At 43.4% G+C, this 24738-nt stretch overlaps 1 protein-coding gene across 2 annotated transcripts in view; it reads left to right on the plus strand.

The window, feature by feature from the left end:
• Window positions 1-23367, plus strand: part of LOC117363414 — a 75409-nt gene extending 52042 nt beyond the window's left edge. Inside the window, exons 6-8 of one of the 2 annotated variants that reach the window (XM_033951076.1) lie at window positions 3215-3321; window positions 14708-14798; window positions 22111-23349. In XM_033951076.1, coding sequence (XP_033806967.1) covers window positions 3215-3321; window positions 14708-14798; window positions 22111-22227 — 315 coding nt within the window. In that variant the 3' untranslated portion in view covers window positions 22228-23349. Of the gene's footprint in view, window positions 1-3214; window positions 3322-14707; window positions 14799-22110 lie in introns of both variants that reach the window. The other variant, XM_033951077.1, reaches the window with a different exon arrangement.
• Window positions 23368-24738: the final 1371 nt, after the last annotated feature.

Below are 24738 nucleotides of genomic sequence, written 5' to 3' on the forward strand. Positions count from 1 at the left end.
GGAACGTCAAAGAACATTGTGTAAACCGTGTCGAGCTCCATCTGCGGAGATGATGCGGTATATAAACCCAAGATTTAGATTAGATTAGATTGTGTTCCTCCACAGTTTGTTTTCTGTTGGTGATCTGTAACCTGTTGCTAAAATCATCTAGTACCTGAAGATTGGAGGGTGGCCAATGTTGCACTGTTTTTTTTTTTTTTAAAAAAGGGTCCCAGACCTGGCAAGCGCTGCCTCTCTCTCTGTTGGATCATGTTGGTCTGGTCCGGATGCTCATATTTCCTAAGTGGCTGTATGTGTTGCAAGCCCTCCTGTTGCGCTTGACAGGGAAGGATCTGCGTAGATTATACAGAGGTATTGCTCGATTTTGTTGGGCAGTAAAGAAACCTAAGTTGAAGCTGCCACAGCTCTTGGGGAATTGGTTGAGGTGGGGGGGGAGATTTGTTGGATGTCCAAGTTTATAATTATGCGCATTTGCTCCGACATTTGGGGGATTGGATGAATCAGTCTAGTTGTTATACCCCTCTTTTGATGGAACGGGAGTTTTTTTGCTCCCTTTGATTGATATGTTTGCATTGCTCCATAGTCCCAGCAGTGCGCTTCCGGTGGATACAAGAGCGAGTGTGATATTTGGTTCTCTATAAGAGGCCTGGTGATGGCTATTGAAATGTAAGGAAGAGGGAGGGAGATTCTCAGGCCGCTGAAGGTGGCGAGAGGGAAGGGTAGATGCTGCAGAGACAGGGCGGTGGACGGGGCCCTGAAGGGGATGGCGGGGACGGGGCGCTGAAGGGGATGGTGGTCCGGTGATGGGGACAGATTTTTCCCCCGTGTCATTCTCTAGTAAATACACCCTTTGCTGGTATTCCTGTTCTCCCCTGCCCTCCAAGGGCTTGCATCCTGGAAAGTTTGACCTTTGTTACCTCCAAAATACAAACTTTTTTTTTTTTAATTAGAATTGTAAAACAGCACAGCATCCATGTAGGAGCCATGAGTTAACTTAAAATAACTGAGAAAAGCCCCATTCTAACACTAAAGTTCTTGTTCTGTAGCAGCTACATTCTGCCTGACCATTTTACCAGTTAGACACCAGGGCAAAGGAGCTAAATGAAGAAATGTGTAAAGACATGTTCCGATTTTCAGCCAACAGGCTCCAGTGCTTAAGTCTATTCAATACTGTTACCTGTAAATGTGGTAGAGCTGAATATAAATACTGAGCAGTGAACACATCAGCACTAGTGGGGTAGTTCTTTAACATGGCTGCCTACATTTAGATGCTACAAACATGTGAATTACAGTACTGGCATATACGTGTGTACATGCACACTTGCATGAGCATCCTAAGCTAGAGTTGCACCCTGTACAACACTTCCACTAAACCAGGGGTAGGGAACTCCGGTCCTCGAGAACCGTATTCCAGTTGGGTATTCATGAACCGTATTCCAGTTGGGTATTCATGATTTCCCCAATGAATATACATTGAAAGCAGTGCATGGAAATAGATCTCATGCATATTCATTGGGGAAATCCTGAAAACCTGATTGGAATATGGCTCTCGAGGACCAGAGTTCCCTACCCCTGCACTAAACCATGGTCACTGCAGGGGAGACAATTGACAGGAGCAATTTTGAACCCTGTCTTCCTTGGGCCCTCTGCATCCATATTGCCCACACAGCTCTCGAGACAGCCCTCATGTAAATGTTTAAATCACGAATATAATAGCATATATGTATATATATTCACACATAGTGTATACCAATATACTGCCTAAGTGCTATTCTATAACTACATGCATTTGTCTGATAGTGCATGGTCTTTTGGTGGGTCTACACATGGGCAGCACCTGGACAGGATGCAAAGTTTCAGGCATAATTTATAGAATATTCTAAGTTGCATGCATATATCTGCAGAGACTTGATTGCTTGAAATATGATTGTCAGTGTGAGCCTTTTTTTGTGTCTTTACTGTTTAATGTTCTCTACAATGAGAATCTGATTATGCACTCTTAAATAAGACAAGTCATTAGCTTTTTGATTCATGTTTTGAACTGAGATTTTGAAACTTCCAGTAATTTTAAACCTATGATTATATATTTTTTGTCTTCACTACAAAATTAAAAAGGTAAAATAAGGTATGTATTTCTTTCCATTGTATGCCTTTTTAATTTGCTGAATTTTTTTTCTTAATAACTTGCACTGTTTGTATCATGTTCAATTGTTGTGAACCACCTAGAACTTTCAGGTATGGCGGTATATAAAAATAAATTTACTAATTTATTATTATCTTAAAAAAAAAAAATATCATAGTTTAATCTAGCCTACAAGTACATTCATTTATAGAATGGTCTTTGGATCATATGGTCTCTTGACGTCTATATCTAGGTGCAGCAGTGTAGTGAGGGAAGGAGGCATCCGAGGCAGTGGTGCCCAGTATCACTGTGCCATGTGCCCTCCCACACACTTCCCTGCTCATGCCTGCCCCAGTATACCTGTTCAGATGATTACTGATAGCATCTCTGACCTACTGCTTGAGTCCTTGGCTCTCCCTATGACATCACGTCCTGCAAACATTTGATTGAAGAGATAGGTGTGTGGATGGAAAGGAGGAGAGGTGCCAGTGCCCCTGCCAAGACAGTGCCTGGGGTAGTCTACCTCCTTGCTCCCTTGCTACGTCACTGTCTAGGTGCACAGTTATAGAATTACCCTCTAAATTGATTTAAGGCCTCTGTTCAGCAAGTCTGTTAAATGGATAACCTACCTGGATAGTAGCTGAATATCGCTGCTAAAAGGATAATCTGTGACACTGCTGTTGCTCCTCCCCTAATCTGGATCATTATACAGATTATATCTGGCTGTTTAGTGGTTTAAATACACCAGTACTGACTATGTGGTGTTAGGGAGGTGAAACCAGGACTATTGCCTTGAACCCTAAACCTTCTCAAACTGAAGGAGGCAATGTGCCAATGGGATTTGTCACTCACTCCCAAATTTCCACCTTGGGCCTCAACATGTCAAACTCCCTGGGGGAGGTATGTATTCATTACATAAATGCCTAATACCTGCTGAACATTGGCCTGAGTGATTTTATAGTGAAATGACCAGCTACAACCTGACCATTTTAGACATTAAACTACTTGAAATATTTTAAAGCACATTGCAGTTACCTCATGGTCAAAGATTTACTTCTCTTGTTACTTTTGCTTAAACTGCTTCTTCCTTAGGTGATTCAAGCAGATGTTTGTACCCAGGCATCTTTCCTCCAGGCTGCAGATGTTGTTGTGCTGAACAATGTCTTTGAATATTTCCTGGAGGAAGCTGAGCAATGCAGGTAGGTGCTGGAGCAGGAAGCTGTTTCCCTCACCTGTTGCTTATACAAGGCTGGCTAAATCCTTAAGCAGACAAGGCAGTTTTCTAAGGCAACTAACATATACAGTACTAGTGTATTTTCTAGTACAAAAGGAATAGGAGTCTTGAACCAGTGGGTTATTCATCTCTACTTGTGAGTTTCTGTAGAAGGCATATACATTTTTGGCTTCTGCTTTATCTCTGCACTGTGCTGTTACTCCTCAGTTTCTCCTTCTACACACAAGTTGGTATCTTTTTGATCTGCTCTGCTTTCAGTTTATTTTGGGGGTTTTGTCTTAATTTTGAGGCTTCTCTATGCTTCAGAGGTCACCAGAATTCTAGGGGCAGTTTTTCATGGGAGAAGACATGACTGTTAGAGTTCTGTAGATGGGAGGGCAACTTTTTTTTTTTTTCCAGGGCACCTACGAAGCCAGCCCTCACTATCTCTATCAGTGGCTCGGGGACCATTCCCCTGGTAGCATGGCTTGCTCCTGGTTGATACTGGAGTTTGAGCTCCATTTCGGTCCTGAAGACTTTATTGGGTACCAGTTGTGGCCCCCCCTCCAGGATAATACGTGAGATGCTGGAGGAGTCTGGGGTCTCGGGCTTTCACTCAATCTGACTGGCAGCCTGAAGAAACAAGCATCTGGAATTATTTTTACCTGCTTCTCTGAGGTAGTAGTCTTCATATTCCAGCTGCTGTTTCAGTTAAAGCAGGCACAGCACCAGCAGAACTCTGAGTACTGCCGATTGTAGTCTTGAAGGGGGTGGTTGTCTAATTACATTTTTGGAAGTTTCTGGGGCTTGGATTTGGATCCCCTATCTCAAGAAACCCTTTTCTGAATTTTTAATAAAACTTTTTTTTATTAAGCTCGCCTGGGCTATTTTTTGCACCAAAATGCTGTAGCTGCGGCTATCTTGGATTTCTTGATCTGATTTAAAAAAAACAAACAAAAAAACCCTACACTCTGCCTCAAAATCACCTCAATTTTACTTAAAATCATTAGAGATGGACTCCTCAGCTGTTTTATCCCTGATCTCATGCTAGATTTGCGCTGAATGAGGAGCAGGAGTGCTGAATTTAGCCCCCTCTGGTTCCTCTAGGGCAGTTTTCTCAACACACGGTACGCGTCACCTTAGGGCAGGGATCTCAAAGTCCCTCCTTGAGGGCCGCAATCCAGTCGGGTTTTCAGGATTTCCCCAATGAATATGCATTGAAAGCAGTGCATGCACATAGATCTCATGCATATTCATTGGGGAAATCCTGAAAACCCAACTGGATTGCGGCCCTCAAGGAGGGACTTTGAGACCCCTGCCTTAGGGGAATGTGAGCCGCTTGTTGGGGGTATGCAGGTCTCCCGTCCCCTTCCTCCTTAAAGGCCACTGTTGCCGAGGATCCCATGCCCTACTTCCTGCCTGCCCTCCTCCACCGAAGCCAACTCGGAAGGCTTCCCTTCGATTTCAGAGCTGATATTGGGAGGTAAGCCTTCCTGGTCAGCGGGGGGTCCCAGTTACCTCCTTCCAGGTGGGATGTTCCTTCTTGTCTTCAGCAGCACTTGTTGCAGGGATGCGTCAGTGGCTCTTTCATGTTGCATGTGGCTGACCTGGAAGCCGCCTCTCTGACGTGTTGAGCTGCTGCCCACGTTGCTGCAACAAGTGCTGCTGAAGCGAGTGTGGCTCTGGAGCGAGCAAGTAAGGGAGAGAGGGGACATGATCAGGGAGAAAGGGGGGGGGAGAAAGGAGCATGTTGGGACATGGGAGGGGCACGATTTTGGAATGCAGGGAGGGAGGCACAAACTCGGACACAGAAGGAAGGGAGGGGGCATGAACTTGGGACACAAGGGAGGGAGGAATGGAGCACTAACTTGTGACATGAGAGAGGGAGAAAATTGAAAGGGAGAATTGTTGGGCATAAGTGTGTGAGAGAGAAAGAGTGTACATGGGGAAAGGAAGAAAGAAAATTTGAGCGAGGTAGAGATGCATGGGGAATAGAAGAATGAGAGGGAGAAATGTAGGATATGGTAGTGGAGAGGGAACAGGGACAGATTGAAGGGTATGCAAGGGGGGAGGAATGTTGGACATAGTGATGGAGGGAGAGATGTGGCATGGTGCTGGAGAGGGGTGATAGAAGAAGAAATGGGCATGGGCTGGTGGGCAGTGGTGAAAAATGCTACACACGATCTGAGGGATGAGAGAGGGAAAAATGTTGGATGGGAGAGATGCACCCTGGATCTCTTCTACCCCCCCCCTCTCTTTGCAGCAAGGGAGGGAATGAGAGAGATGGACAGTGAAAGACAGAGGAAGGCATGTTGCCAATAGGGGTGAAGGAGAGAGGAAGAAAAGTTGGACTTATGAAGGGACAGAGAGATGTTAGTTGGGGAAGGGAATGAGATCTGGAGGAGAGGAAGTGTGCAGGAGGCAGAAAGAAAAATATAGGATGTACAGTCAGAAGGAAGTGCAACCAGAGACTCATGAAATCACCAGACTACAAAAAGTAGGAAAAATTATTTTATTTTCAATTTAGTGATTGAAATGTCAGTTTTGAGAATTTATTCTGCTGTCTATTTTGTACTATATTTGTCTATTTTTCTATAACATATGCTAATACGAATGTATGTGAAGGGATAAATATAGCAAAAACATATAAATGTGAGCCAGGGAGTGAGGCAATTATCTAGAGGAGCTCAGGTTTTACAGAAATGAGAATAGGATTTGGTTTTCATAGTGAATTATTTTATACTTTAATCTATCATGTGTAAGTAGTTCCACTGTTCTATATAGTCGAGTTGTGTGTTCTTTCCAATGGCATAACAATTAAATGAGGTGCTAAATCTAACATAATGTTGAATAGTTTCAAGTAATCAGGAAGCTGAATATTTGAGTTAGAGGATCTCAAGATAACTGTACAGAAAGAAATGGATGATGGAAGGGTGAAAGGGAAGATTGAACAAATTTTTTTTCCATATGGAATTCCAGTAAACTGACATTTGGGCAATAGAAAAGGAGATGCAAGAGAGTGCCTGAGGAACTTTTGCAAGACCAACATATGCTATTTAAGATCTTTATTTAATATGCATGCAGTTTTATCCAGCGTCCAGTATACTTTATGGACGATAAAGATAGACTGGGAGATAAGAAGCTGACATTGTCGGCCATGCAACTTTGACCAGAATATTTCCCAATCAATCTCCTGGGATGAGAAAAAGTTCCCTTTCCCAATATATTTCAATCAAAAGGTTGGAGTGTTCTAAAGTCTCAGCTAAGTATTTGTAAATTTTGGATGCTTTTTGTTTCCCATAAAGAGTTGCTGGGTAAAGTCATGGAAATTCTTGTTTTTCTCAGTGGAATTAGGCAAGGATCATATTATCTTGAAGTGAGCAGAAATCTGTGTCCAATGCAGAAGCATTGTACAGGGTATGTCATAAGCTAGAGAATTGTTCCATGGTAAGTAATTGGTTATTAATAGTGAGTTGTGATAAAGACTAAATTACCTTTGTTTTCCAGAGATCAGGTGTGGGATCCGCATCTGGGAATGTAAGATCTTTAGTGTACCATAAAGGAACATCATCTGTAATCGTGATTAAAATGATTCTTGTTAAAGGTATGAATTAATATTGCAGAGGCCTTTAACAAGCGTAAGGAAGTAGAATAAGGGAAGTTATCCATAAATTGAAGTAGTTTGATAGGGCATGGAGAAATCAATTAAGATTCTAATTGTAGCCATCTTGGGGATTGTGTGCTAGTTTCTCAAACCCCTATAGGGCTTGTGAGAGATGAAAAGCAGAGTGATAGTTGGTGCTATTCTGGAAGTTTTTCTTTTCCATAAGAATGTATTAATTAGCAAGTCAAATTTTTTATAGAAGCCAGATGGGAATGGAAAGGCGATCATACTAAGAATGAAGTTAATTTTGGGAGCTAAATTCATTTTTATATCCTCTGATCTTCCCCACCAATTGAGATATAGGGGGGGGGGAGACCAAAAGTTGAATAGAAGAGGCTAGTGACAAGATGGATTGTTTCATTTTCATGGTTTTATTAATGGTGTTACTATACCAGATTCCAAGATATTTTATTTTGGAGGGGTCCCAACTAAACGGAAAATCTGTCACATGGTGCTTCATTACCATAGATGTTGGGGGAATAATGGATGATTTAGTCCAGTTGATTTTATAATCGGATAGTGCAGAGAAGGAGTTAATACCTGCTGATGTGTGGTAGTGAATTCAAATGAGTATTTAAAAGGATGTCATCTGTGTATATGGAAAGCTTATAGGAATGATTGTGTATTAGAACACCCTCTAGAGAAGGTTGATCACAAATGTAAAGGGCCAGAGGTTCCAAAGCGAGATTAAATAGAAGGAGGGGAAAGAGGGCATTCCTGTTTCTCCTCATTTTAAGGAGAAGTATCCAGAAAGGATACCGTTTACTGATATTGATACTAAAGGATTCCGATATAAAACTTTGACCATGTTGATAAATTTTGGATTAAAGCCAAACCAATGAAGAGTATTAAAGTCCCATTCAATCCTGTCAAATTCTTTTTCAGCATCTAAAGATAGTGACTAATTTTGTTTTTGGATGATGCGACATGGGAGAGAATATTCTAAAATAGTCTAGAATTATCATTTGGTAATCTATTAGGAATGAATCCATTTTGATCTCTATGAATGAGGGATGGTAAAATGTTAAGTCTAGTTGCAAGGACTTTGGCATATATTTTGTTATCAACAGAGGTTGGAACTTTATGTGGTTTAGGAATAACTATGATGATTGATTTTAAGAATGAACTTTCAATAGATTTTTTCATGTGATAATTTGTTATAAATTCTGCATAAATAGGGACAGAGTACTTCAAAGAATGCTTGATAAAACTGATCCAAATCCATCGTTTCCTGCTGCTTTACCCCTGGGAAGAGCTTTGAAGGCATTGTGGATTTCTGTAATGGAAATATGTTCTAATTTGCTGTTTCAACATATTGGTTTACATTATCAGTACATAGTCTTTGTAACAGTTATTTTGCTCATCAACCTACTTTACTTTTAATATATTGGTTTATTTTAATGGTACACAGTTTTTTTAATAAAATATTTTTATATGACCTTTTCATGGCTTTTTGTTAAATGTATTTGTTGCCATTTACTTTTCTGTTACCAAAAGAAAATTTGGGTACTTAAATCACTATCTTGCATCACAGAAAAGGTTTTGGAAATACATTTTTTTCCATGTATTCGTTCGATCTTCTATTTTTACCAACGAAGTTTGTTTCTGGTTTTTTTTGTTTTTTTTTCACGTTCTCCTCCAATATACTCAACATTTGCTTGGGGTGCTCTTTATTCATAGTGTACTTCACATCAGTAATGCATACTCAGCATATCACTGAGTGCACCCCATATCCGGTCACGCTAATTTCTCAGAAGATTAGATTTATACAGTAGGACCCTTGAGGAAGATTTCTTAATTGAAACAGGGCCATTGTTGGGGTCTTGTTTCTCTAAGGCAAAAAGCGAATTGTCATTATATAAAATTTGACTGAATAAAGTGCCTGCATTGTGTACACCTGTTCTGCAGTTTCCTTTTTTGTTCTCTGCTACTAGATATCCCCTGCAGACCCATTAGATTTCCTTTTTCTTTGACCTTTCAGAGAGCTTCAGGTGCTGTCCATTTTTATTTTAAGCCACTGGGTCATTTCACCTCACTATTGTCCAACTAGTTATATTGTATTACATGTATAAATTGCTGTTTCACATATACATGTGTATAAAGATCACCACCATTGCTTAATAAACTTGTAATAGATCTACAAACCATAATTCTGATATTTGTTGTCCACTAAGCATCTAAGGTTGAATTAAGGGAGCCTCCATTTTATAAGTTAATATTGCTCAAATGTTCTGCAATATGAATCTTAATCTTGCACCATTTGTGACCTATATAATAAAGTATTTTAAAAAGCACACATGTGGTATATTGCATTGTCTGTGTGATGAAATATATAAAAACCAAGGGTAGAAAGGAAATGAGTTAACTGGAAATAAATAATAACAAAAAAAAATCAACCCACAAACCAGCAAAGATTTCCCCTAGTCATCTGGAAGCATGCCAATGCAGAGCAAAAGAGATCTTTCAAAACTAGCTAAATGCATTCTCAAATGAAAATGTTTTAAACTAGCCAATGATTGTTCTAGTCTTCAACTTGCAGGGAGGGCTTTCCAAAGGGGAGACAGAACCACTCAATTTTCTTTTCAATGGTATCCAGACTGATATGAAAGGATGGTGACAGGAACAGGATCCAAGGAGGAAAACAAGGTTCAACTATCTGCAGTGAAAAACAATCCAGAACAAACAAAGCAAAAAACTGCAGACCTTGTACACGATGCAGGCAGGCTTTATTATGACAAGTAAATTTAGGTTAAAAACCTTTTACCAGGTGAGGGACCCAACACTCGGGCGGTTTTTTCAGCATGTCACCTATCGGCTAATCACCCAAGGCTTTTTTCTTTTGATAATTTTCTGCTTTACCAAAATTGGACCCCTGACGAAGGTTAGTCCGATACACGGACCGTGTTGGGTCCCTCACCTGGTAAAAGGTTTTTAACCTAAATTTACTTGTCATAATAAAGCCTGCCTGCATCGTGTACAAGGTCTGCAGTTTTTTGCTTTGTTTGACAGGAACAGGATCACATAAGACAAACACAAAGAGGGATGGAGGAGTTGTAGACCCTGATTAAAGGTAGACAAAGTAATGAAGCCAGAGGGTGCTGAAGGAACTTAGCGAAGTTCTGGTGGCTCAACTGACTGACCTTTTTCAATGCTTCTCTAGAGTTGGGAGTGGTACTGGAGGACTGGAGAAGGGCAGATGTGGTCACTCTACACAAGTGAAAGTAAGGAAGTAGGGAATTACAGGCTAGCAAGTCTGACTTATGTGGTAAGCAAATTAATGGAAACACTTTTAAAACAGAATGGTGGTTTCTGGAATCCAGTGGATTACAGGACCAAAAGCAACATGGATTCACTAGGGGTAAGTCTTGTCAGACAAATCTGATCAATTTCTGTGACTGGGTGACCAGAGAATTGGATAGAGGGAATGCGCTAGAAGTGGTGTATTTAGATTTTAGCAAAGCCTTTGACAGTGTTCCATACAGATGTCTAATAAATAAACTGAGTGCCCTCAGGGTGGGCCCCAATGTGACAGGCTGGGTCAGGAACTGGTTGAGTGTAAGATGACAACAGTAGTGGTCAGTGGAGATTGATCTGATGAAATGGATGTTACCAGTGGTGGGCCTCAAGGTTATGTTCTTGGACCTGTTCTTAAAAAATTTTATAAGAAATATTGCTGCAGGGCTGTTGGGTAAGATTTGCCTCTTTGCGGATGATACCAACATGAACAGCATCAGGAAAAACCTAGCGAAGCTTGAAGAATAATCTTAAATTTGGCAGCTAAAATTTAATACTAAGAAATGCAAGGTTATGCATTTAGGCTGCAAAAACCCAAAGGAAAGGTACAGTTTAAGGGGTGAAGAACTTGTGTGATTGACAGAAGAGCAGGCCTTGGTGTGATTGTATGTGATGATCTTAAGGTGGCCAAACGGGTTGAAAAGGTAACTTCATAGTGTCCCCTAGTCTTCATAATTTGACAGTGACAAATCGATCTGCTTGTACCCATTCTACTCCACTAAGGATTTTGTAGACTTCAATCATATCTTACCTCGGCCTTCTCTTTTCCAAGCTGAAGAGCCCTAACCTTTAGTTTTTCCTCATAACGAGAAGAGTTCCATCTCCTTTATCTTTGTTGCTCTTCATTGAACCTTTCCATTTCCATTATCTTTCTTGAGATAAGGAAACCAGAATTGAATGCAATACTCAGGTGAGGTCACACCATGGAGCGATACGTGGGTATTATAACATTCTTAGTCTTGTTAACCATCCCTTTTTAAAATAATTTCTAGCATCCTGTTTGCTTTCTTGGCCTCTACCACACATTGGGTGGAGGGTTCATTGTATTTTCTACAATGGACACCCAGATCCTTTTCTTGGGCGCTAACCCCCAAGGTGAACCCTAGCATCCAGTAACTGATTTGGGTTATTCTTCCCAATGTGCATCAGTTAGCATATGTCCACATTAAATTTCATCTGCCACTTGGACGCCCAGTCTTCCAACTTCCTACGGTCTGCCTGCAATTTTTCACAATCCACATGCATTTTAACAGCTTTGAACAGTTTAGTGTCTGCAAATTTAATCATCTTGTCGTTCCAATTTCCAGATCATTTATAAATACGTTAAATAGCACAGATCCCTGCGGCACTCCACAGTTTACTCCTCTTGAGAAAAATTACCATTTAACCCTACCCTCTATTTTCTATCCAATAACCAATTTCTAATCCACAACTGAACTTTGCTACCTATCCCATGACTCTAATTTTCTCAGGTATTGATGTCCCTTTATAAGCCTCTGGTGAGACTTCATTTAGAATATTGTGTATAATTCTGGAGACTGCACTTTTTCAAAAAGATATAAAAAGGATGGAGTCAGTCTAGTAGAAGGCTACTAAAATGATGTTTGTTCTTCGTTATAAGGTGTATGGGGACAGATTTAAAGATCTCAATATTGTATCCTTTGGAGGAAAGGCGGGAGAGGGGAGCTATGATAGAGGTTTAAGTACCTACGTAGCGTAAATGTACACGAGTCAAGTCTCCATTTGAAGGGCAGCTCTGGAATGAGGGCATAGGATGAAGTTAAGGGGTTATAAGCTTGGGAGTAATCTAAGGAAACGCCTTTTTACAGAAAGGGTGGTAGATGTATAGAACAGTCTCCCAGAAGAGGCGGTGAAAACAGACTTCTGAATTCAAGGAAGTGTGGGATAGACACATGGATCTCTTAGGAAGAGATAATGGTTACTGCAGATGGGCCATTCGGCCTTCATCTGCAATTATGTTTGTTTCTATGATTTTTGCTGTAAGGATGCAGTGTGTTGCTTAGAACATAAGGGGTCAAAAAATATTTTAGAAAAGCAGAATTAAAGATCTTATAAATTAACAAAATGATTTTAAATGTTATCCTGTGATGAACTGGCAACCAGAAGTATCGGGGTTACATGGTCATATTTCCTGGCACCAGTTATCAGTTTGACAGCCATATTTTGAAGTATAGTATCTGTTATTTTATATCAGAAGCTTTGATACCATTAAGTAAAGCATGCATGAGAATCCTCAAAGCTGCGACTAAGAAAGCAAATAGAATGTTGGGAAGTATCAGAAAAGGAAAACAAAGATGAAAAATGTTAATGCCCTTGTATTGCTGTTTGTGGCCACAAGTTGAATACTGTATGCAGCAGTTCTGGTTGCCATATCTCAAAAAAAAGATATAGCGGAATTAGAAAAGGTACAGAAAGATAATAAAGGATTGGGACAACTTCCCTATGAGGAAAGACTAAGGCGGCTAGCTAAGGCTCTTCAGCTTGGAAAAGATGGCTTAGGGGTGATAGAGGTCTCAAATACTGAGTGGAGTGGAAAGGGTAGATGTGAATCACTTGTTTACTCTTTCCAAAAAATACTAGGTGTAGGGGCCATGAGATGAAGCTACTAAGTAGTAGATTTAAAACAAACCGGAGAAAATATATCTTTACACAAATGTATAATTAGGCTCTGGAATTAATTGCCAGATAATTTGGTGAAATCAGTCAGCTTAGCAGGCTTTAAAAAAGGCTTGGATAAGTCCATAGGCCACTATTGAGATGGCTTGGGGAATCTACTTCTTATTCCTAGGATAAGCAGCATAAAATCTGTTTTACTACTTGGGATCTAGCTAGGTACTTGGGACCTGGGTTGGCCACTGTTGGAAACAGGATACTGGGCTGTCCCAGTATGGCAATTCTTATGTCTTAATTAGTGAACTCAATGCCCGACAACATGATGCACGATCTACTCTTACTGGAGCGCTGGTCTAGGACCTGGCAACTTAGTTTCAATGCCAAAAAATGCAAAGTTATGCACCTGGGTAGCCAAAATCCATGCAGGACTTATACCCTTAATGGTGAGATCCTAACAAGAACGGTAGCAGAGCGAGACTTAGGGGTGATCGTCAGTGAGGACATGAAGGCTGCCAATCAAGTGGAGAAAGCTTCATCCAAGGCAAGACAAATCATGGGTTGCATACACAGGGGTTTCATCAGCTGTAAGCTGGAGGTCATTATGCCATTGTATAGATCTATGGTGAGGCCCCACCTGGAATACTGTGTGCAATTCTGGAGGCTGCATTATCGCAAGGATGTGCTGAGGATGGAGTCGGTCCAGAGAATGGCCACCCGGATGATCTCGGGACTCAAGGATCTCCCATACGAGGAACGGTTAGAAAAATTACAGCTATACTCGCTCGAGGAGTGCAGAGAGAGGGGAGACATGATCGAGACGTTCAAATATCTCACGGGCCGCATCGAAGCAGAGGAAGATGTCGTCTTTTTCAAGGGTCCCTCGGCAACAAGAGGCCATCCGTAGAAAATCAGGGGCGGGAAACTGCGAGGTGACACCAGGAAGTTCTTTTTTACTGAAAGGGTAGTTGATCGCTGGAATAGTCTTCCACTTCAGGTGATTGAGGCCAGCTGCGTGCCTGATTTTAAGGCCAAATGGGATCGACACGTGGGATCTATTCACAAGGTAAAGGTAGGGGAGGGTCATTAGGGTGGGCAGACTGGATGGGCTGTGGCCCTTATCTGCCGTCTATTTCTATGTTTCACTCCTAAAACTTTCACAGAAGCATTTGAAGGAAATTTGAGAGCCAGCAATAATAGGCGCAGAAAGAATAGGTATAGCTGTACAAGTAAACAATACTCACTCTTCGCCTCCAGTTGAAAAGTGCTAGATCTTTTCATGTCATTTTGCCATAGCATTCCCAACTGCACCAATGAGCAGGAATCCTAGCCAGAAAAATTCTGTTCCTACTTGAGGTCTTGTATTTTAAATATCTTTCACTGGTCTAAGCTCTTGCAACCTTCCAGTGGGGTGGGAGCGGCCTTTTGGGGGTTTGGGCCCCATCAAATTGCAGCAGTAAACGCATGGCTGGCAGGGATGCTGAAGCCCTGTCAGTCAAGATTTGTTGCTGGAGTCCAGCTCATGCTGTCTGAGTAGCGAAGTTGTAATTGAATTGAGCATGCAAAAAAGTGCTGGCTTTAGAGGCTGGAGCAGTCTGCTTACTTCTTTGCTACTTAAGCAGCACAGCCTCAGGCTTTGGCAGAGAATGTCTTCAGCTGGCAGAGTTTGAGTATCCTCATCAGCAAAGGTCTGGGAAGCACTGAGAAGAAATGCTTGTTTCTCAAATGGTTTGACTATGCCCCTGTAACCTGATAACGTCCTACTTTGTGAAATGTGTTTCAGGGCCTGGATATACATCAACAGTAATGTACGGAAAAGAGGCACTTTCCTTGTGACTGTACCAAGTCTGGAGGAGTCACTTCACAGATTACAGGTCAGTGTAGTCCTGTTTACCCCTGTGTGAATCTGGAAGATGTACCAAGCCAAATCGGCAAGTTAAAGTGATAAATCGCCAGGACCGGATGATATACATCCCAGGGTACTAAAAATTCAAGCAACAAGAAACCCAAAAGTGTCTGCAGTATAAAAACAGCAAGCAAAAACAAAAAAAAACTGCAGACTGATATGTACAAGATGCAGGCAATGTTTATTTTACCCAATATTAAATGCAGTAACCAATACCACCTTTTTACAAACCAAAAGACCCAATACGGTCCATGTTTCGGAAAACATGCCTTTTTCAGGGGTCCATGGTAAATACAGTAAACAACAAACAGCAGTTTATTGCTTGGACAACTACTTTGCACTGCATCGTCAATCCACTGCACACACAAGCGATTGTTTGTTTTTTTAATCCATTTTAAATTGCGGTTTGTTGTTTACCTTATTTACCATGGACCCCTGAAGAAGGCTTGTTTTCCGAAACACAGACCTTGTTGGGTCTTTTGGTTTTGTGACAAATCTAGCTCTCTTCCTAGCTTTGACACAGGATTAGGGAAGAAGATTAGTAAACTCCAATGCAGGAGAGCTGACCAGGTTGGCTCTGCCGAGGATTTTGAAAGCGCTGACTTCCCTTGGTCTAACCCTGATGAGACAGACAGTAACTGCCAAGGAGCTATTAGGGCTCAAAGGAACCCAAGGGTTAAGAAACTACAGCTCCCAGAGGGCCAGACTCAGAACAGGAAATGGTCACAAAGGCAGGCTCAGCTGCAGAGATTTGTCTCCCTTCCCCCTCTTGAGAGCAGGGAGGGGCAAATTGAAGGAGGTTAAAGCAGAGCAGCTGAGACAGAGGAGGAGGAACCGAGGAGGCTTCAGTGGGAGCTCAAGAGGGAGCACCCGCCTCCTCAACTAGAGCCCGGGGAACTGAGCCCCGATTGTGACATGGTGGATATGTCTGTGCTGGAGACTGAAGCTGAGACAGCTACAAAGTTGTGAACCCATGGACATTGGAGTTTCAAGTCTGCCCAGCGAGGGTTTGGAGGCAATGGACCTCAACTGAGTAAAGGTGGGGAATATTTGGCTATATTTGGTTTCTTACCTGTGTTTTTCTGCTTAATAGTTTTGAGTGGAACGGTGCTTGTATGCCAAACTCTGTGAGTTTAGCAAAGCTAATCTCTAAAGCACTGCAATACTTGAACCGGGACATTAGACTGCCTAACATTGCAAACCACAGAGCGTTTGTCTTTTCTCTCTCTCAGCCCAACTGGAGACTAATTAGGGGCAGATAAGATTCTGACAGAACGGCAAGCACAGTGGAGTTCCTTTTTGAAAGAAGTTCCTTATCTACAGGCACTTGTAGCAGAGCTACCACATTAGCAGTTTTGTAAAACTGTATTTTGCTTTGACTACAGAAGTGTTATTTCCTGTTGAGGGAATTCTGCTGTGGTTATCCTAACACCCAGAAGGCTGGTGAACAGGACTGTGATATAAAAGACTAGAGTCCAGCCTAAAGTGTTTGTTTGATTTGGTATTTTGGAAATTAGCGCTAAGCTGGTATGTGTAAAATCAGAGTGGCCAGGTTGGTCTGAAGCTTTATGTTTTTCTACAACTTGTATTAGAAATACTGCTATTCGCTATAAATACCTGGACAAAGTAATCAGAAGTATAAAAATACTTTGTTTTCTGGACATGCTAGAAGTGGTGTGGCTTTCTGTTTCCCTTGTCTGATTTTTCCAAGGACATTGACCCTATTGTTTCTACCTTAGGCATCTGCCTAAGAAGGCCTGAAGGATTCCCTGGTTGGAGGGAACACGCTGAGAGCAGGTACAGTCAAGGTGAACCCGGCTTGCTGCAGTGGTCAAGAGTCCGTGGGTTGTGACAGTTTGTAAAAAGGTAGTATTGGTTACCGCATTTAATATTGGGTAAAATAAACATTGCCTGCATCTTGTACATATCAGTCTGCAGTTACTAAAAATTCAAACATGAAATTCCTGACCTGCTGTTGGTGATCTGTAACCTGTCGCTAAAATCATCTGTAGTTCCTGAAGATTGGAGGATGGCCAATGTTACACTGATTTTTAAAAAGGGCTCCAGGGGAGATCGGGGAAATTACAGACCGGTAAGCCTCACTTCAGTGCCAGGTAAAATGGTAGAAACTATTATAAAAAAATAAAATTATGGAACATGTAGACAAACATGATTTAATGAGACTGAGTCAGCATGGGTTCAGTTGAGGAAGATCTTGTCTCACAAATTTGCTTGACTTCTTTGAAAGTGTGAATAAACATGTGGCTAAAGGTGAGCCGGTTGATCTAGTGCAGTGGTTCCCAAACCCTGTCCTGGGGGACCCCCAGCCAGTCGGGTTTTCAAGATATCCCTAATGAATATGCATGAGAGAGATTTGCATACCTGTTGCTTCCATTATATTCAAATCTCTCTCATGCATATTCATTAGGGATATCTTGAAAACCCAATTGGCTGGGGTCCCCCAGGATAGGGTTTGGGAACCACTGATCTAGTCAGCAGCTCTTTCCATTCCCTTAGAGTCCGACTCTAAAAAGTCTCAGGCTTTCCTCGATGCCCTAGACTTTGAGCAACCTCCCAAAGAATTTCTGAAGTTGCCCGTCCACGACATCTTACGGGAAACTTTCTATAAAAACTGGGAAGCTCCCCTCACGGTTCCTGGAGCCCCTCGTAAATTGGATAGCTTGTACCGGGTTATTCCAATTCCAGGATTTGATAAGCCTCAATTGCCCCACGAGTCCCTCCTGGTAGAATCTACTTTGAAAAAATCTCAGGGTTCCAGTGTATATGCCTCCACCCCTCCTGGCAGAGAGGGAAAAACCATGGATAAATTTGGTAAGCGCCTTTTCCAAAATGCCATGTTAGCCAATAGAGCCAACAACTACACCTTCCACTTCTCCTTCTACATGAAGCATCTGGTGCAACAGCTCTCCTCCTTACAGAAATACCTTCCTGAACGTAAGGTCCCTCTTTTCCAGCAACATATTTCCAGCCTCCTCCAACTCAGGAAATTCATGGTTCGCTCCATCTACGATTCATTTGAGCTGACCTCTCGCGCATCTGCCATGGCGGTGGCCATGCGACGTTTGGCATGGCTGAGAGTCTCTGACCTGGACATTAACCACCAGGACCGCCTGGCTAACGCACCTTGTCTGGGTGATGAACTCTTCAGAGAGTCCCTGGACTCAACAACCCAGAAACTCTCAGCACATGAGACCAGGTGGGACACTGATTAAACCTAAAAAGAAGATTCCACCTGCTCGCACCTACAGACAGCAGTCTTCCTACCAGCGCAGGTTCTCGGCCAGACCTCTCAACCCGCCTCAACAGCAGCCTCGCCGACCTCATTAACAGCATCAATCTCAGGCTCGCTCACGGTCTCACCAATCTGCCAAGCCTCTCCCTCCGTCAAAACCATCTCAGCCCTTTTGACTTTTTCCTCCAGGGCATAGCCAGTCTCCCATCATCATTGCCTCTTCCTCAGCCTATCGGAGGTCGCCTCCAAATCTTCCTCAGCCGTTGGGAGGTCATTACATCAGACCAATGGGTCCTCAACATCATTCGCCACGGCTACTCTCTCAACTTCCAGACTCTTCCACCAGACAATCCTTCCGTAGAGTCTGCTTCTCACTCCTCCCAAACCCCCCTCCTCCTGAGGGAGATCCAATCCCTCCTTCTTCTCAATGCCATCGAAGAGGTGCCTCCGGACCAAAGGGGTCAGGGATTCTACTCCCGCTACTTCCTGGTTCCCAAGAAGACAGGAGACTTCGTCCCATCCTCGATCTCAGGGACCTCAACAAGTGTCTGGTCAAGGAGAAGTTCAGAATGCTCTCCCTTGCCACGCTTTACCCTCTTCTCTCTCAACACGACTGGCTATGTTCCCTGGACCTCAAAGAGGCCTACACTCACATCCCAATCAATCCGACTTCACGTCGCTACCTACGGTTTCAGATACAGCACCGTCACTATCAGTACAAAGTGCTACCTTTTGGCCTCGCTTCATCACCCAGGGTGTTCACCAAGAGCCTTATTGTGGTGGCGGCCTTCCTCAGGTCTCACAACCTCCAGGTGTTCCCCTACTTGGACGATTGGTTGGTGAAAGCACCTAAGTCTCCACTTGTGCTACAAGCCACTCTTCACACCATCTCTTTCCTCCATCTCCTGGGGTTCGAGATCAACTACCCCAAGTCGCATCTGCTTCCCACACAGCGACTTCAGTTCATTGGAGCAGATCTCGACACCACACTAATGAGGGCGTTTCTCCCCTCCGACCATCAACGGACCCTGCTCCACCTCTGTCGTCAGGTGCTCCTTCATCACTCCATTCCTGCCCGACAGATGATGGTCCTCCTGGGCCACATGGCCTCTACGGTCTATGTGCTTCCTCTGGCACGACTCCACCTCAGGACACCTCAATGGACTCTTGCCAACCAATGGTCACAGACCACGGATCTTCTTTCTCATCTCATCTCTGTGACATCGTCTCTTCAGCAATCTCTTCAATGGTGGTTGAACTCCTCAAATCTTTCCAGGGGTCTACTCTTTCATCTACCCCCTCACTCCATGATCATAACCACAGATGCCTCCCCCTATGCGTGGGGAGCTCACCTGGGAGATCTACGCACCCAGGGACTCTGGACCCCGCAGGAGCATCAACATCACATCAATTTCCTGGAACTCAGAGCCATGTTCTATGTTCTCAAGGCCTTCCAGCACCTTCTCTGCCCTCAGGTTCTTCTCCTGTGCACAGACAATCAAGTCGCCATGTACTACATAAACAAGCAAGGCGGCACCGGATCTCGCCTCCTTTGTCAGGAGGCTCTCAGCATCTGGACCTGGGCCACGGCCCGCAATCTCTTCCTCAAGGCTGTCTATATCCAGGGCGAACAGAACTCCCTGGCTGACAATCTCAGCCGCATCCTTCAACCTCACGAGTAGACTCTGGATCCTTCCACACTCCACTCCATCTTTGCTCGCTGGGGCACTCCGCAGGTGGACCTCTTTGCAGCACCTCACAACCATCAGCTGCCCCAGTTCTGTTCCAGACTCTTCTCTCCTCATCGTCTGACCCCAGATGCATTCCTGCTCGACTGGACGGATCGGTTCCTCTATGCCTTTCCTCCACTACCTCTGATGTTGCGGACGTTATCCAAACTCCGCAGGGACAGGGCCACCATGATTCTCATCGCTCCTCGGTGGCCTCGCCAACACTGGTTCTCCCTCCTGCTCCAGCTCAGCTCCAGGGAGCCCATTCCTCTTCCTGTGTTCCTACTCTACTTACGCAGCAACGTCAGTCTCTACTGCATCCCAATCTGTCTTCGCTCCACCTGACAGCTTGGTTTCTCTCGGGCTGACCTCTCCAGAGAATCTGTTTCAGCCTGTCCGTCGCATTTTGGATGCCTCCAAGAAACCGGCCACCCTCCAATGTTACCATCAGAAGTGGACCAGGTTCTCCTCTTGGTGTCTACTGCATCATCATGATCCCACCACATTAGCGGTGGAAACTGTACTGGACTATTTGCTCTCTCTGTCCGATGCTGGCCTCAAGTCTACCTCAATCAGAGTCCACCTCAGTGCCATCACTGCATTTCATGAGCCTATCCTCGGAAAACCTCTCACGGCTCATCCACTGGTTTCCCGGTTCATGAGAGGCCTCTTCAATGTCAAACCGCCTCTGAAGCCTCCTCCTGTCGTCTGGGACCTGAATGTGGTTTTATCAGCCCTCATGAAACCCCCTTTTGAGCCTCTTGCCACAACTTCGCTCAAACTTCTAACATGGAAGGTGCTTTTCCTCATTGCCATCACCTCTGCCAGGAGGGTTAGTGAGATGCATGCACTGGTCGCCGATCCACCGTTCACTGTTTTTCACCATGACAAGGTGGTTCTGCGTACCCATCCTAAATTCCTTCCCAAGGTGGTCTCGGCTTTTCACCTCAACTAGTCCATTGTGTTGCCTGTCTTTTTCCCTAAACCCCATTCTCATCCTGGGGAACAGGCGTTGCACACGCTGAATTGTAAGCGTGCCCTTGCATACTACCTTGACCGTACCAGGGCTCACCGCTCGTCCCCTCAGCTCTTTCTGACCTTCGATCCTAACCGTCTAGGTCGTCCTGTCTCTAAACGGACGCTTTCCAACTGGCTTGCTGCCTGTATTGCGTTCTGTTATGCTCGGGCCGGTCTCTCACTGGAAGGGGCTGTCACGGCCCACAGGGTCAGAGCTATGGCTGCTTCTGTGGCTTTCCTCCGTTCCACGCCCATCGAGGAAATCTGCAAGGCTGCCACTTGGTCCTCAGTTCACACGTTCACTACTCACTACTGTCTGGATGCCTTCTCCAGACGGGATGGACACTTCAGCCAATCTGTGTTACAAAATTTATTTTCCTAATGGCCAACCATCCCTCCTCCCTCTCTGTTAGCTTGGAGGTTACCCATGCGTTAAGAATATGCTGCCTGCTTGTCCTGGGATAAAGCACAGTTAATTACCGTAACAGGTGTTATCCAGGGACAGCAGGCAGATATTCTTACGTCCCACCCTCCTCCCCGGGTTGGCTTCTTAGCTGGCTTATCTTAACTGGGGACCACACTCTCCTCCGTCGGGTGGGAAGGCACTCGCGCATGCGCGGTGCGGCCAACTAGAACTTTCTAGTGAAAAAGGTCCGTACCGGGGCTCTGTCGGTGACGTCACCCATGCGTTAAGAATATCTGCCTGCTGTCCCTGGATAACACCTGTTACGGTAAGTAACTGTGCTAACTCACTAGTCCAGGAATAGAGCGAGATTGTACATGAATTTATTTTCAGCAAAACCTCTTACCAATTGTATATACCAAATATATTAGCGATATTGATGTTTTAAGCATTAATATTTATTCTTTTTATATAATTTTTCTCCTGATCAAACATGTTATTTTTAATTGTTTTTACTTTATTTTTTATTAAAGTACATATTTGCTTTTTATTTACAATTTTTATGAAAATCCTACATCAGTGGCATATCAAGAGACTTTGCCTAACTGAATATTGTTTGTATTCATTTCAGAAATATCTACTTCTGAGTGTACTACACATGTATGTAATCTCCAGAATTGAGAATTTGCAGGAAATAGCTTCTCTTTGTGTGTGAAATCTAGGCTTTTAAAATGACTAGGACATCAGGGATGGGCTAGGTCAGTCTTGATTTTTACCGGTCCAGCCTATCTCCAGTGCCTGAAGCCATCTGGTAACATTACTCAAATTTTAGAACTTTCCACATTTTAATACATCTTTTGCTTTTTGGTTTTGACAGACTGGTATAGATCTCAGCCAGTGGGTGAAAGAAATACAGCTGGACTACAATGTGTACTTGGGCAAGGAAACAGATGAAGATGCACTCAGTCATATCCATTTGTACCAGGTCCTATAGGTACAGACTGGTGGCACCAGCATAGGCTTGCTGATGTATCATCAAAATCCCACACAAAACCTTAGGAAATGCAAGGCTTGTCATACTCTTGACAGCTTGCCGCAGAAGATCTACTCTATCCTGATGTGTTTTGTTAACACATTAACAACGCATTTCTATTTCTGAACAAATGGCTAAATGTAAGTTGCAGTTCAAAGAAAAACAAAAGATCAGATTCTTTACATTATACTGAAAAAGGCAAAGATTGGCACTAATTCCTGCACTTTAATGCCTGTTGAAATCTGGTGTAAATACTGACACCCAAGTTGGGAGTGCCGACCTAGTATTCTATATGTGTGTATTTAAAACTTTGTATAAACACCCTTGATATTGTCATGCTCCCTGTTGTGTTCTGGGATTTAGTGTGCTAACATAGGACAGTGTCTCATAGATGCACACTTAAATTCTAATGGGTGCAATTAACTTCAGTAACTGTTGGCACCCAATCGATGGTACTGAGCTTATTCAATTAATTTATATGTGCATTTTAGGAGCACGGCCAAATTTGGGCACCATATATAAAATCCAGGAGGAAGAGCCTGCATATCTGTTTGTGGTAAAGTATGGCAATTTCTCTTTCCCCCCCCCCCTCTGCCCTTCCCACTTTAATTTTCTGTGGGATAAAATAGGAAACAGGAAAAAATAATGCACTCTAAAACGTATTTAAATGAAGAAAGCAAAATTAAAAAACATTTTGGAATACATTTTTCAGCAGAAAATTTTTTGTTTTTTTCAAAAACTTTTCTATGGCTTTCTTTTTCTGTGATGTTGCAACACTTTTTTTGTAGAAATGTATAGTGTATTAATCTAGAGGAGAGAGCATATAGTTAAAATACTGATCAAACAAGAAAACCAGTATTGGGTAATGAATCAGACTAGTATAGTTTACATCTCTGCAAAAGCAGTGGCTTCAGTCAAGTTCATCTCTTCTTGGTTCAAATAGAGCATGGTCCTGTATGGTTTTCTCTTCAGGCACAGTCGAGCAATGTACATGTGACATACTATAAACCCTTTTACACAAAAGGAGAAAGTCTAGTTGCTTACCAGGAATTTGGAGTTTTTCATAGAGAAATAGGGCTGACCCTGCCACTAGCCAGACCAGGCATCTGCCTAGGGTGGCAGAATTTGGTGGGGCAGTCATGAAACTCTGGTGCTGCTGGAGAGCAGATTTGCATCAACCCCCCCCCCCCCCCGACACACACACACACATATATATGTACACCTTCTTCCAGACAGGAGGCTCCAATGGGATTCAGACTGGTTTGGGGCTTTTAAGCACAGGCCCATGCTCAAGCGCTGCTAAGTCATGCCCTCTTCACCATTAAAATTGCAACAAAAGAGGGGAGTAGTATGTGGTAGCACTTCAGTTCATACTTGTGCGCAAGGCCCTGTGCCATGTTGAGTTACTGCACTCTCAGCCTAAGTAGTAGTAAGGGCAGCAGCAAACACAGCAGGACCTGAGGAAGATGCTGTCCACATGGGAAGTATGGAGGAGATGGGGAGATGCTGGCCACGGAGAGGTGTAGAGTATGGAGGGAAAGAATAACCATCTAATGTACTCTACATTCCCACTCACCAACCTTCCTCCACTAAACCCCACTAAAATGTGTGAAATCAAGGTCCCATGGAACTACACACAGACCTCAAAAGCAAAGTAGTTTAAGGTTGTTTAAAGCTGTACCCCTTCAGAGGGAAAGCCCCCCCCCCCCCCCTCAGCTTCTAGGAAAGTGTCCCAAATTGCCTTATATTGCTGCCATTTATATTTCAAAAGAGCAGAGAGCCTGTAACGGAGTACAGACCCTTCCAAGCCTCTCCCGCATCTGATCCAACTTTGGAGAGGCAGCCAATTTCCACTGCTGTGCAACTACTACCGTGTTTCCCCGAAAATAAGACAGTGTCTTATATTAATTTGGGGTCCAAAAAACACACTAGGGCTTATTTTCAGGAATGTCTTATTTTTTTAAATGTACAATGACATCTCGCCCTTCCTCTCCTCCACCCCAATTATTCCTCTTTCCTTTCTCTCCCCCACATGTACAGTATCTTTCCTCCTCTCTCACCCATCCCCTTGTTCCTTCCCTCTGCAGCATCTTTCTGTCCTTCCCTCCACCCCCCTGCACAGCAAAACCCTGCCAACCCTCCCACCGCGAGACTGACATACCTCCCTCCAAACAACAGTGTCTGCAGCAGTCTAAACAGGCTGCTTCACAGCCTTCTCCCGCCCGGGCTTTCCTGTGCCCCGTTGCTGATGACATCAGTGACTAAGTGTTGATGAATTTATTAATTTGAAGATTAGTGCATTATTGGACTTGGGTGAATTTTCGTCAGCAAAGAGAGACAACTTATGTTCCATCCCATTAACGCTAATCCCACGAATAACACTCGTGCTGCAGATGTTCTGTGCCAAAGGCTCAATAACTAAGGCGAACAAGAAATGAGAGAGGACATCCCTGCCTCATCCCCCCTTTTCAA

This window comes from Geotrypetes seraphini, chromosome 7, assembly GCF_902459505.1.
Source record: "Geotrypetes seraphini chromosome 7, aGeoSer1.1, whole genome shotgun sequence".
Taxonomy (NCBI): domain Eukaryota; kingdom Metazoa; phylum Chordata; class Amphibia; order Gymnophiona; family Dermophiidae; genus Geotrypetes; species Geotrypetes seraphini.